General features: G+C 43.6%; 1 protein-coding gene across 1 annotated transcript; it reads left to right on the top strand.

The window, feature by feature from the left end:
- The first annotated feature begins 4859 nt into the window (after positions 1-4859).
- dedd (death effector domain containing) lies at positions 4860-14150 on the top strand. Its single transcript, XM_079559259.1, has 5 exons — positions 4860-5190; positions 9139-9535; positions 11650-11736; positions 12717-12854; positions 13524-14150. The coding sequence occupies exons 2-5, from the start codon at positions 9175-9177 to the stop codon at positions 13910-13912; spliced, it is 975 nt and encodes a 324-aa protein (XP_079415385.1). The 5' UTR covers positions 4860-5190; positions 9139-9174; the 3' UTR covers positions 13913-14150.

The following is a 14150-nucleotide window of genomic DNA, read 5'->3' as shown; positions in this document are numbered from 1 at the left end:
CCACGGCGGCTGCACTCATGTAGAAATGCTGCCCTCATGTGTGTGAGAGCGGTACTGTATCCCAAGATTATTTATGTTAAAGAGGGGGTGTTATGCTTTTTTCAATCACATAGCACCAGTCTATAGCACACTACAATGATGACGAAACCTTCTGTTGGTCTGAAAATGCAGTAAATTAAAATAACTGCCTTGTATAGGCTATATGCACAGTGACCCCACGTGATTTCCGCCTGGACAGCCAGCCAGACGCTGTCCTTCCTGTTCGTTATCTCTTCCCATTAAAAATTAGCAGGTCCCACAGAAATTATGCAATAGCTTAAGATTTGGTAAAGGACAGCGAGTAAAAGTTAAGATGTGACTGGAGCAGGTTAAAAAATATTACATGAGACGTAACGACTTCACTGGAGGAAACCTCCGTGTTCATAACGGTGGATGTTTTTGTCTTGAGGCTAACACGGCTAACACAATAAAAAATAAAACTAGTGCAAAGTTTTGAACGAGCCTGCGCAAAAAAGAATTGTCCTGTTAGTAGTTTAAATAATATTTATGTTTACATGTTAAATTACATAAATCAACACTAGCCTTTAGCTCTAAGAGAAAAGCTCCTACCTTATGACAGCTGGCGTTTCCTTTGGGTGCTGAATTCACAGCGAACATGATGTTTGTAACACGTTGCTGTCACGTGGGGAAACTGTGCATATAGCCTATAAAATTGCTCTCTCAAAATGGCTGTAGTGAATGTCTTGAAATAGGCCTCTGTCTCTTTAAGAACCTCTGACCCTTTCCGACACGCCCCCTCCACACGCTGTCTGTGGCATCAGTGGGGAGGGGGTTCTGCTGAGGAGCAGTGGTTGGTTACTCGGCTGGTGACGAAAGGTTGGGGGCGTCTCCAGGAGGTGGGGGCGTTCCTAGGAGGACTCAGGCAAACCTATCCCTAAAATGGCCGCCATCAGAGTTTTTGCAGATTACTCAAAACTACGTGAATGTGCCAAGGCAACACTTCAGGCATGTTTTTATTGAGGGAATGACATAATAACATGATGTAAAGCTTGAAAAAGTCAATTTTGAATAATACCCCCACTTTATCATAGCGAGGACAAAGTCAAGTGGCAAAAAAATAAATTAAATAAATACAATAAAAGTATTAATACAATTATTATTATTTGCAGTAGTAGTATTATTCTTATTAATATTCTTATTTTAGTTTTTTAATTAGATTAATTTAATCTGTCTGTCTGTCTGTCTGTCTGTCTGTCTGTCTGTCTGTCTGTCTGTCTGTCTGTCTGTCTGTCTGTCTGTCTGTCTGTCTGTCTGTCTGTCTGTCTGTTTATTTGCCATTTGCAGTATAAAACCACAAGTAGCTCAAAGTGCACTGTCAAACATTCTCAGTCAACATCATCTGGGTTGAAAAAGTATTGTATATAAATATATTTAGTTGAAATTTTATGTGAAAGACACACCCCAAGTGACACACAATCGTGCAGTGAAATGAAATGTATACATGATTGTGAACTGTTTTATTAATAAAATCTGAAAAGTGGGGTGTGCAAAAGCATTTCCTTTTACTGCAACCAATTACCTTCAGAAGTTGCCGGATGATTTCTGAATGATCATATGTGATGGAGTCTACTTTTTGATTGATGCATACAGGTAGGTGTAATTTCCTGCTGAGCATTACTGCTTGTCACACTTCTTCAGTGCCCATGGGTGAGTTGCAGGGTCGTCTGCCAGGAACCACCAATCACCAACGTTTCGTCCCTTAAATCCTGGAATGTCTCATGGTGGCGGAGGACGTCTCCCTGTCACTCCCTGCAGCTTTTTACCACAGCTCCTATCCTTCCTCAGCCAGAGCCAGAAGCTACCATTTTCGGCCTCCTCCAAAATCTCTCTTGTGGCCCTGCGCAGCTTCCCTCCCGTGACTCCTGCATCCCTCAAGAGGCGTGTCATTGACGGCCCCACGAAGCCTTGACAGCCAACTTCAACAGGATAGATGGCGGCCTTCCAGCCAGCCTCCCGGCACTCTGCAGCCAACTCGGAATACTTGGCCTTCTTGCGCTCGTAGGCAGCCTCGATCTCCCCTTCTGATGGAACTGTGAGCTCAATGAGGTGCACAACTTTTGCCTTTCGAAAACCAAACAACGATGGCGATCTCAGTGGGGAACTGGAGCTGCTTGTTAAGGTCAACCCTTATGTCCCACTCCTGGTTGGGAGAAAAAGGCCGCAGTGTCTCTCTTGGCCTGGTGTAACTTTGCCCGTCCACCTTCCTTGACAAAGTTGGTGTGGCTCTTTGTTGATGGTAGCTGATTGCTACCCTGACGCCTCAGCCAGCTTCCTGAGAACCTGGTCCTAGCGCCACCTGTAGCGTCCCTGGGAGAGCGCAGTCTTGCAGCCTGACAAGATGTGTTGAAGGCTTGCGTTGGGAGCATTGCAGAGTGAGCAACATTCTTCATTGCCGAACCACTGAACCAGCAGACAGCATCATGAAGTCCAAGAACACAACAGACAGGTATGGGATAAAGTCATTGAGAAGTATAAAGCTGGGTTTTGTTATAAAAAGATTTACAAAGCTTTGAACATCTCAAAGTGCAGTTAAATACACCATCCAGGAATGGAAAGAGTTTGGCATCACTGCAAACCTACCAAGACCCGGCCGTCCTCCTAAACTTACTGACCGAACAAGGACAGCACTGACCAGAGCTGTTACCAAGAAGCCTGACCCTGGATGAACTGCGGAGAGCTACAGCTCAGGTGGGGAAACTGTCCACAGAACAACTATTAGTCGTACACTGCACAAATCTGGTCTTCATGGCAGAGTGGCTAGAAGATGCCATTTAAAAAACAACAACATAAGAAGTCCCGTTTACTGTTTGCCAGAAGCCACATGGGGGATACAGTAAACATGTGGAAGAAGGTGCTTTGGACAAATGAGAATGGCCTAAATACAAAATGCTATGTTTGGCACATCACCCTGAAAACACCATCTCCACTGTCAAACATGGTGGTGGCATGATGCTCTGGGGGTGCTTTTCTTCAGCAGGGACAGGGAAGATGGTTTGAGTTGATGGAAGATGGATGGGCCAAATACAGGGCAATCTGGGATGAAAGCATGTTGGAGTCTGCAAAAGACTCAAAACTGGGGCAGAGGTTCACCTTCCAGCAAGACAACAAACCTACACATGAAGCCAGAGCAACAATGGAATGGTTGAAAACAAAACATGTCCATGTGGTAGAAAGACCAAGTCGAAGTCCAGACCTAATTCCAATCGAGAATCTGTGAAATAATCAGAAAATGCGGTTCACAAACGCTCTCCATCTAATCTAACTGAGTTTGAGCTGTTTTGCAAAGAAGATGTGCAGGACATGTGCAGACAAACCCCAACAGACTTGCAGCTGTAATTGCAGCAAAAGACAGTTCCACAAAGTATTAACTCAGGGAGTATAGATACTTCTGCACACCCCTTTTCAGTTTTAAAAAATATATATAAATTAGGTCAATTCATGTATAAATTTCATTTCACTTCACGATTGTGTGTCACTTAGTGTGTGTCTGACTCTTTCACAAATTTCAATTATATATATTTATGTTTGTGGGCCATAATGTGCCAAATGTTGAAAAGTTAAAGGGGTACGGATACTTATGCACTTTTTGCCAAACAAGTTCTGAAAATATTATTCACCTCATAATAATCTATTTATTATTAGAAATTGTAGAAATTTTTAAAGTTTCTCTTATTTTGTTGTTTATACAGTATTGGAATCCATGTTTTTTTTCCAGTTTATATTAGTATGCATTTCCAGTGAGCCTTGCATTTTGGTTTAATAAGTTTAGGATTTTGGATTGATGCTGATTATTATATTCTTACGTTTGTTATCTAAAAAAAATAACCCAATTTACCCCTTAATGTCTCCACAGATGGATAGAAATTATTAAGAATTTTAAATTGCATTTCTTCTACTTTGGGTGTGACATTATATCTGTATCCATACACTCATATAACGAAACTAGTTCACACTTTTTCATATTTAAACAAAGACCTGAAGCTTTGTAAAAAGAATTTAAATTATTTGCAATGCATTGCTAACCATAGGTTTATTCCTAAGGAAAAAAACAGTGTCATCTGCAAACTGACTGATGCGAAATTCGTAATCAAAAAAATTGATACCCTGAAAATTTGGATGATTTATTATCAGATATGCTAGTAGCTGAGTAAATAAAATGAACAACTTTGGGACTAACTGGACATTCTTATCTTATTCCGCAAGTTATATTAATCTAGGTGTTAGTCCTGGGTTTAAAGAGACATAACTGTAAATATCAGTTTAGAACATTTCGATCACTGAACAAAATGTTTTATCGAATCCAAAATGTTCTAACGTAGAAAATAAAAAATCGTGTTCAATAGAATCGAAAGCTTTGAAATAGTCTATAAATAATATCAGGCTCTCTGTAGGTGCTTCCCTCTGCCACACGAGGCGCCCTGACCCTCTGTACGTGCTTCCTTCTGCCACACGGGGCGCCCTGACCCTCTGTAGGTGCCTCCCTCTGCCACACGGGGCGCCCTGACCCTCTGTAGTTGCTACCCTCTACCACACGGGGCGCCCTGACCCTCTGTAGTTGCTACCCTCTACCACACGGGGCGCCCTGACCCTCTGTAGTTGCTACCCTCTACCACACGGGGCGCCCTGACCCTCTGTAGTTGCTACCCTCTACCACACGGGGCGCCCTGACCCTCTGTAGTTGCTACCCTCTACCACACGGGGCGCCCTGACCCTCTGTAGGTTCTTCCCTCTACCACACGGGGCGCCCTGACCCTTTCCCCTGGCCACAGTAGCGCTACTTACCGGATGTTTGCGTTGTCCAAACCGGAAGCGCACTTATTTCACTGCCAGTGTGCTGCTGATCTGTGGATTTTAGCCTTTACCGCAAGTGCACAGGCCAAACGCTTCGTATGTGTCAGTAACAAGGGCCGAGCGCGGGTAGCGGAGGGTCAACACCGAAAAGAAAGCGGCCTTATATAAACGAGCCCGGGCCATGTTTGTCCCGGACGCATTGTTCGTGGAAGCAGGACTGCGGTGTTAGCTTGGGACGAGCTAACCTAGCCCCCCGTCAGATCTGTCTGCTGTGGGTCTGCTGTGCTGTGTGCGGCTGTGCTAGTGTCGGGCTCGTCTGCGATCTCCAAGAATAGAAAGGTAAAAAATGCAGTCAGTGTGATGTCTTTTTGCACAGTAGTCTGGATTTCCCGTTGCAAGACATATTCAGGTAAGACATCGGACGAATGCCAGCAGCTTGTTGTTTCGAAACCGTACACCGTTACCATGATCAGATCTGGGGACATACAGTAACTTACCTAGTTTGACGTTTCGCCCGCTAATTAAACGCTTCAGTGAATCGGCTCTAACATTGTAGCGATATTCACACGCAAGTATTCAAAATATGCATAGATGTGCTTTATTATCCAAGCGCATTTTCACCAGTTCAGCTTTACCCAAATCTAAAAGCTTCTCCCCTGGAGTGCACAGCCTACAGGCCAGTGTAGCGCCTCATTTGAAAGACCTACAGCGGAGCAAGTATTATGTCGTGTTTTGTCATTTTTGTCACACTTTCTTGCAGATTTTAATGCTTTTTCATTACTCTTTTGTCCTGTTATTGTTGCTTTTCCAGCACGTTTTTGTCACTCTTTCGTCATGTTTTCGTCACTTTTTTGTGTGTGCTTGTCAGAGCCTTGTGGGGACTTGAACCGGTATGACAGATCAGGGATCAGGTCAACACAGGGAAAACAAAGCAGAAGTGCGCGATGTGGACGCGCAGCAGAGACGCACCAAACAAAGAATTCAAACAATAATTCCCTTGGAATCAACTCATCAGAGAAACTTTGCGTGTGCTTCTTAGACCAAGGCATCATCCACTCCACACCCTGGCTGTTTAGAGTTTCTCCATGCTCAACTCTACCAGGCGAATTTGCCCTAATTTACAACATTATAAAATAAATATAATAAATAAATAAAGCCCTACTCAGTTTTCCATGAAAGAGCGGTCCATAACATAGCCTATGTATGTGCTGCAGTACAAAATCATCTCGCTCGTGTAGTCACATAGGTAGAGTGCAGGACTCCCGTCCAGGAGATTATCAGTTCAATTCTTACCCGTATTCATTTATTTTCTTTGAACTGGGCACCCACTTACAGTAATATAACGACTTGTATAAGGCAATGTCTCGTCATTTCCTCATAACCACCCAAACAACTTATGTGGGTGCCCAGTTTAAAGAAAATAAATGAATACGGGTTAGAATTGAACTGATAATCTCCTGGACGGGAGTCCTGCGCTCTACCCATGTGACTACACGAGCGAGATGATTATGTACTGCAGCACATACATAGGCTATGTTATGGACCGCTCTTTCGTAGAAAAGTGAGTAGGGCCTCGCGCAATATTTATTGAATCATTTTGTAATTAGGGCATATTCGCCTGGGTGGCCAAAGAGTTGAGCGTGGAGAAACTCTAAACAGCCAGGGTGTGGAGTGGATGATGCCTTGGTCTAAGAACCACACACAAAGTTTCTCTGATGGGTTGATTCCAAGGGAATTATTCTTTGAATTGTTTGTTTGGTGCGTGGTGCGTCTCTGCTGCGCGTCCACGTCGCGCACTTCCGCTTTGTTTTCCCTAGGTTGACCTGATCCCTACGTTGATCTGTCACACCGGCACACACAAGCCAAGAACAAGCCCTGAAGAGATGAAGAGTCTGACACCACGTGACTTCATGACTTTCTATGGAGCCTAGGGTTTAGTGTGGAGGTGGAGGTCAAGATTCTTTTTAAATGTCAAAATACTAATGTTTTGACCTCCTGGGTTTAATATCAGTGTGTTATGGAGCTCAACAGTCCCACCCACTCCCGGTCACGTGTCGGAGTCCAACTTTAAAAATCTCATGTATTATTAGCATTGACTTTTCGAAAAACTCAATTATTAAGAGTTTAACATCATGGCACCCGCTAATCAGCTATGTGCTAACTCACGGACATGAAACATACAAGCTAAACTGAAGATTTGTCTAAAATATTATAAACTGAAAAGTAATTTTGTCGTATTTTCAAGTATTGTTTGTTTCTTTCATGTAAAATACCCGCGCAAGTGTCTGTAGTTAGCAAATAGCTGATTAGCCGGAGTTGTGCCATTAAACTCTTAATTGACTTTTTCTTGAACAAAGCATCAAAATAGTGGCAAAAATGAGGATGAAAACGCAAAACAAAAAACAAGATGAAAAAGCACAAAAGAGCGACAAAAACGCACCAGAAAAGCAACAATAATTTAAAAAAGTATCTAAAGAGTGACAAAAAGGTGACACACACGGACGAAAAAACCAACAAATTTAAAGGAAAAGGCCACAGTTCTTCCATGCTGAGATATGTTCTGAACTGAGCGTAGACGAGTTGATGTGTACCTGTCTGGTCTTTGTGCCAGTGGAAGAGCGTGGTCACTTCCAACTTCACCCTTGTTTGGAGCTATAAGAATACATTAGGAGAGGCCAAATGCTAACAACATCTTTGGTCTTTTTGCGCGTCTGAGCGCACACATAATGACCAGACAGGTACGTATCAACTCGTCTAAGCTCAGGTAAGAACACATCACAGTATATAAAAACGGTGGCCTGTTGCTTTAAGGCGGAGGGTAAGAGGTTAAATCTCAACATCTTCTCTGCAAAAATGAACTAATATCTTCACTATCTTCAGGGCTGCACCAGGAATTTATGTGGGCCAAAAAAAAGGAAAGAAAGAAAATCTTGGTTCCCTTGGTTTTTGCGAAATATGAAAATACAGTCTCCAAACTAACATCATTGAACCAGATTTTACAGAGGGGTCCAGAGTCGTTGCTTGTGATTTGGGGGATCTAGAGGGGGACTAGATGCAAGTTGGGCATTTTTATACTCACTACTGCCACCTCAGGTATTACGCGTAACTGCAGCTTCTATATTAAGCTTGTGCATGACGGCAATTCGAACACCGTTTTTTACTGACAGTGCAGGATGTTCGAGGCAGCTGTGGTGAACAGGTCTGAGCTCATTCTACACATTAGGACATGGCTGGAACATGTGGGGGAGGAAAATACTTCATTTAAACATTTTTAAACTCTGTATAGTCCCTTTAAGTTCACACTTGGCTGTCAGGGCCTGGTGGAGACTGATGAGTAGGAAGGGAAGATTAAGCTCTTGCCTCCAGAGTGCATTTTCTCCGGTTTGGCTTTACCCAAATCTAAAAGCCTCTTGACTGGAGCTTACAGCCTATAGGCCAGTGTAAGGCCTCATTTGAAAACTACAAAACTGATCTAAACCGATGTCTCTCGGTTTAGAAAGATGTGTGCTGCTGTCACTCTTTAAAACTTTTTCCATCATCATTTTTCATCACTTTTTTGTCACTTTTTTGTTGCATTTTTGTCATTTTATTGTTGTGTTTTGTGGCTTTTTTGTCGCTGTTTTGACGCCACTTTTTTCAGTTTTGGGTTAAACCAAAATGGAGAAAATGTGCTCGGTTCAGATCAGTGTTAATTTCATCAACTAAAGTATTTAGTCTTAATTTTAGTCAAAGTGATCTTTTTGCTGACTAAAACTGGACTAAAACTCAATTAAAAGTTTCTCATGAGACTAAAACTATGACTAAAATGTCCAGATATTTTAGTCGACTAAATAAAAATGAAAAGGAGAGACTAAATCATCCAAACTTCTACTGAAAAAGCCTCATATCATTTAAATTCAGGTCTGTGCTTTATTCATGTGCAAGCAGCTCCATGAAGTCGAGGGCCACAATTAAATATGATTATAATGAATATTATAAATATAAGTCGGCTAAATTAGTCTTAATTTTAGTCGACTAAATTGACATGCAATTTTAGTCGACCAAAACTAGACTAAAATTTAGTTTTTTTGACTAAATCTTGACTAAAATTAAATTACATTTTAGTCAAAAGACAAAGACTAAAACTAAAATAAAATATGTTGTCAAAATTAACACTGGTTCAGATAGGGATTAAGAGGTTAAACAAAACGACATTTACCTGTTTTAATCTTTGTTACACTAGATACAAAGGCGTGTGGAGAAAACGTGACCCGCTTTAACACAGGTTCTGTTTTGTGCCGCCGTTAGAGCATCGTTTCCTCGCCGGTGGTGGCAGCAGCTGCGATGTCGTCCCCTGAGAGCCCCCCCTGCCCTGGCCCGCCCTGTGCCAAACGGCCGCGGCGCGCGGAGCCCTGGCCGGAGGAGGCGGTGGATAACTCCTTTGGACTGTACTCGCTGCACCACATGTTCGACATCGTGGGCTCCCAGCTCACACACCGCGACGTGCGCGTGCTGTCCTTCCTGTTCGTGGACGTGATCGACGAGTACGAGCGCGGAGGAATCAGGTGCGGGCGGGACTTCCTGTTAGCTCTGGAGCGTCAGGGTCGATGCGACGAGTCCAACTTCAGGCACGTGCTTCAGCTGCTGAGGATCATCACGCGCCACGACCTGCTGCCTTACGTCACCCTAAGAAAACGCCAGGCCGGTGAGAAGCAAAAAGAAAATCTAATGTCCAGCTTACAATTTCTCAGCCAACAACAAATGGATCATCTAGTTCAGGGGTAGGCAAGTTTGTGTCACAGAGGGCCGATTTTCTTCATCACCAAATGAAAAAGGGCCAAACCTCACCATTGAAGCACAAAATAAAGTTTTCAAATGCCAAATGTCGTGCATTATATACATGAAGAATATAATGGACTAGGGAACTAAAAGTCATTAAAGGAATTGTGCCAAAATTAAGGCCTTAAAGGGGCTAGATGCAAGTTGGCTATTTTATACTCACTACTGCCACCTCAGGACATGCGTGTAACTGCACCTTCTACATTAAGCCCGTGCATGACGGCACTTCAGACCTGAATTAACACCTTTGTGAGTGACAGTGCAGGATTTTAAAGGCAGTTGTGGTGAACAGGTCTGAGCTCATTCTACACATTAGGACATGGCTGGAACATGTAGGGGGAGGAAAATACATCATTTTAACACTTTGAAACTCCAAATAGTCCCTTTAAATGTCATAAAAAACATTAAATATAAAGTTATTGTAAAATAAAGCCATTGGTCAACTATTTTTCCTCAAAAAACACTAAGATTCTGGTCTAAAACACATCCAGCTCCAGTTTGGCTGAACCTGTGTTGTGTCTAATTTGCTTCTGAATGGCAAAATGTCCCCTTATTTTTTGTTGGTGATATAAAAAATACAATATTTTGGTATTAAAATGGAATTAAAATGCTGACAGTATTCCCTGCATTTTTACACTACTTTAGCAGGAATTTGATCTTTTATTTACATAATAATATTGGGGGCCAGAGGTTCGATGCTGGAGGGCCAGATTTGGCCCCCGGGCCTGACGTTGCCTACCCCTGATCGAGTTCATGCTCAAACAATGCAAAACTCCAGAGAACGACCAAGTATTTTCTTTGGTTGCACCAATGCAACCAGTTGAACCCTCATCATTTAAGTCATATAACACCAGCTGTAGTTGCCATAATAATATTAGTGTGTAACTGTATAATGTTAAAGGAACAGGCCATCGTTCTGCCATACTGAGATATGTTCTTACCTGAGCTTAGACGAGTTGATGCGTACCTGTCTGGTCTTTGTGCGTGCCCGTGTAAGAAACTTCACCCCTGTTTGGAGCTTTTGGAATATGCTGGGAGAGGCCAAATGCTACCAACATTTTTGGCCGTTTTGCGTGACTGAGGGCACGCACAAAGACCAGACAGGTACGCATCAACTCGTCTAAGCTCAGGTAAGAACATATCACACTATGGAAAAACTGTGGCCTGTTCCTTTAAATTCATTATCAAATGATACTATGTGAAATGTAGGTTACAGAAGATGGATTGAAATGGCACAAAGCACAGATAATACTTTTGTATTATTAGGTGCTTTTCCAGACAGTCAAAGTTACTTGTTCTTTTATTCAACCCGGCAGTAGTAAACTATGTATGTAGCCACAGAGGCCCGAGGGTTGGCTGCAAATCAGCGCCATCAGCACCTTGACCTCATTCTCCTCAAAAACACAACTGGTGCAACCAAACGTCAGTGTGGGGCCCTGAGGGAAGGGCAGTCCTCTGCACGGCACCTTCTGATCTCTTCACTGACTAGCTTGTCGAGTTGCTTTGATTTTCTTCTTCAGTTTAGCACCGAAGTGGAGTTTCAGCTTATACTAAAAGGTTTGGCGGATTATTTAATTGATGAAACTGTACAGGCCACAGTTATCCCTAAACATCTAGCGTTATGTTTTTGCAATGTTTTTACAATACAGTTGCAGAGGTACAGATTCAAAATGTTCTCTGCACTGTTATGGAGTTGTAACTGGCCAAGTATTGGCAGCATTGGTTGGTTCACCTGCACAAACTCAGTAGATGGACCAGATGTGATCACGGCCTAAATTGGATTCTGCAGGTTTAGTTAAATGTTTGTGTATGGAGTGTTCTCAGCTCTAGTGACGAGGAGCTAAAGAGCTGCTCTGAGCTCTCTGAACGTGCTCCGCATGTAAACATGGTGAAGAGCAGACGACACAATAGACGATCATCAGGAGGGTTGTCCACGATATGATCACAGTAATCCTTATCCACCATGACTGTCTCCGCCAGTGTGTCCCGACCCGGTGGACAAGTACCTGGAGGAGTCCTCAAAGGGGAGTGTGCAGAGCAGAAGCCCATCAGGCCAGAGGAAAGCAGGTACATGTGTTCTTCCATCCTCAGCCCTCATCCAGGAACACTATTCACTGTCATTATTCACAACTCAGAAACACAAATACTTCATCTGTGTTACCTGTTTTGTTTTTTGTAATCAACCTTTCACAAAAGCCCGCCCCAAAGCGGTCATTGTCCAATCATAGCAGCTGATAAACACCGGCCGCTAACTTTTGGGCCAAGCTAACATCTGGAGTTTCATGAGCTGTCGTTGCAGGACATCGTCACAACAAAACGCTGGCATATACAGTATGTCACATTTACTATTTTAGTGCTACAGGAAGCGTTTAGAGCTGCTTTGAGCAGAGCATTGATGTTTCAGCCGCGGTATTATCTGCTGTTCCCTCTTAATTTGTTGTCATTTTACTGTAAACGAGTATAGTTTGCATGGATATATCTCATGGCAAAAAGAACTCCACGTCATGAGCGCACAGCGATCTGATAAGTCAGTCCTTCCCCAATAACGCCCAGCGATGGAGGAAGTGGAAGTGTAGGTTTTCTGTATTCCATCCAGAGCATCAGGTGTGTGTGTCATTAGCACTACAGTATGTGCACGTGGAGAGGTCAGCGACTCGGCCGCTCCTCCCACGGTCTGTCAAGCTGACCCACATCACCATTTCAAATTGCAAATGTGGGTGGAGTTTGGTCTTTAGTTGCTCTTTGAATGTCTTATGTCGATGCTGGAGAATCATGACATGACACAATCATGAGTTGACTTACACACTGCACCCTGAACAGTGCAGTGGTGTTCACTGGACGGGTCAATATGGACCACAATGCATTGGGAAAACATTGGAGAACCGCTGATGACACTGGACACTAATATTTCTCATAAATGCGCTCAGTCTTCAATCTAAAGAGAAATACAATTCCTTCCTGACCAGTGGGGCACAGAGTGATTTGTGTAGTGTAGTTTGTAAATGCTTTTGTCTGTAGCCCCCTCACTAACCTCCCTGTCCCTTCAGCTCCACAGCCGCTCATCTGCTGTCCCCCAGCCGGACCACAAGTCGGACCCACCACCTCAAAGCCCGCTCGGACCTCCCCCACGCACAAACGGAAGAGGAGCCACTGTGTGGCCGACTGCAAAGAGAAGCAGACCTGCGGTAAGGAGTTTTCAGATCGGACAACGTGGAAATGCAACACTGGGCCCAGAGGCATGTCAGCGTCAGATCTGATTTTTATAATGATTATCCAAAAAGAAACATTTTCATGAAGTTATTCTGCACAATTCATCGCACGTATTGTGATTGAGATTCAATTTAGCCAAACTAGTCTCAGGCCGTAACCAATGGGACAGTTCAGGGTGAATGGGGATGAAGAGTAGGGAGAGACACTTAGCAAATGGTTGGAGCTGGGAATCAGCAGCCTTGAGCTGGGCCCACTTTATAAATGAATCAAAATATTTTTAATTTACAGAAATGTTCAGGTAATAATGGACAAAGAAGCCACTATTTTTGTTTCAATGTCATTATCATTGGCATTCCAATGAATGTGTATGAGATTTTTAATACTCTTAATGATAAAAAAAGGCTTACACTTTACAAGCCTGTGTATTAAGTTTCTCACACTAGTCATTATTTATTCTTTATAATCTTCTAACCTCTTGGTTGTGGGACGACCTGCTTGTCGCCCCATTATTAGGAGATAGTTTTTAGCCTTTATGAGTGTGTCTTTTATTAACACCTATATGAAAACATGAAACAGGGGCTGTTGGGTGACACCATGTGAAAGCCAGCAGTAAACACACACAGTAACTGTTCTCTCGCTCTCAGATATCCGGCTGCGGGTGCGGGCCGAGTACTGCCAGCACGAGTCGGCTCTGCAGGGGAACGTCTTCTCCAACAAGCAGGAAGCCCTGGAGCGCCAGTTCGAGCGCTTCAACCAGGCCAACACCATCCTCAAGTCCCGAGACCTGGGCTCCATCATCTGCGACATCAAGTTCTCCGAGCTCACCTACTTGGACGCCTTCTGGAGAGACTACATCAACGGCTCGTTACTGGAGGCCCTCAAGGGGGTCTTCATCACCGACTCCCTCAAACAGGCCGTGGGGCACGAGGCCATCAAGCTGCTGGTCAATGTGGACGAGGAAGACTACCAGGCCGGCCGCCGCAAACTGCTCGGCAACTTGGTGACCGGAGAACAGTGCGCCGCCCGGTGGTAGAGCTCTGAACAGCAGGACTTGGAAGAACAGAGCTTCTTTTCCCCACGAAGGATGAGGCTAGTTCTGTTTTTACTCCAACGCCGGGGATGAGCGATTCCTCCTCGTTTATTCCCGTGGAGGGGTTAGCGAGACAATAAAATGAATATCAAAAGTCATTGAAATGTTTTTGGTACACGTTAGAGGTGGATAATCGCTGACCACGTGCTCTAAACTTTACAAAGGGTTCTAAATATTTCAC

This window comes from Gobius niger (genome assembly GCF_951799975.1).
Source record: "Gobius niger genome assembly, chromosome: 6".
Taxonomy (NCBI): domain Eukaryota; kingdom Metazoa; phylum Chordata; class Actinopteri; order Gobiiformes; family Gobiidae; genus Gobius; species Gobius niger.
Note: the sequence above shows the minus strand (reverse complement) of the source record. Positions and strands in the feature narration are given on the sequence as shown.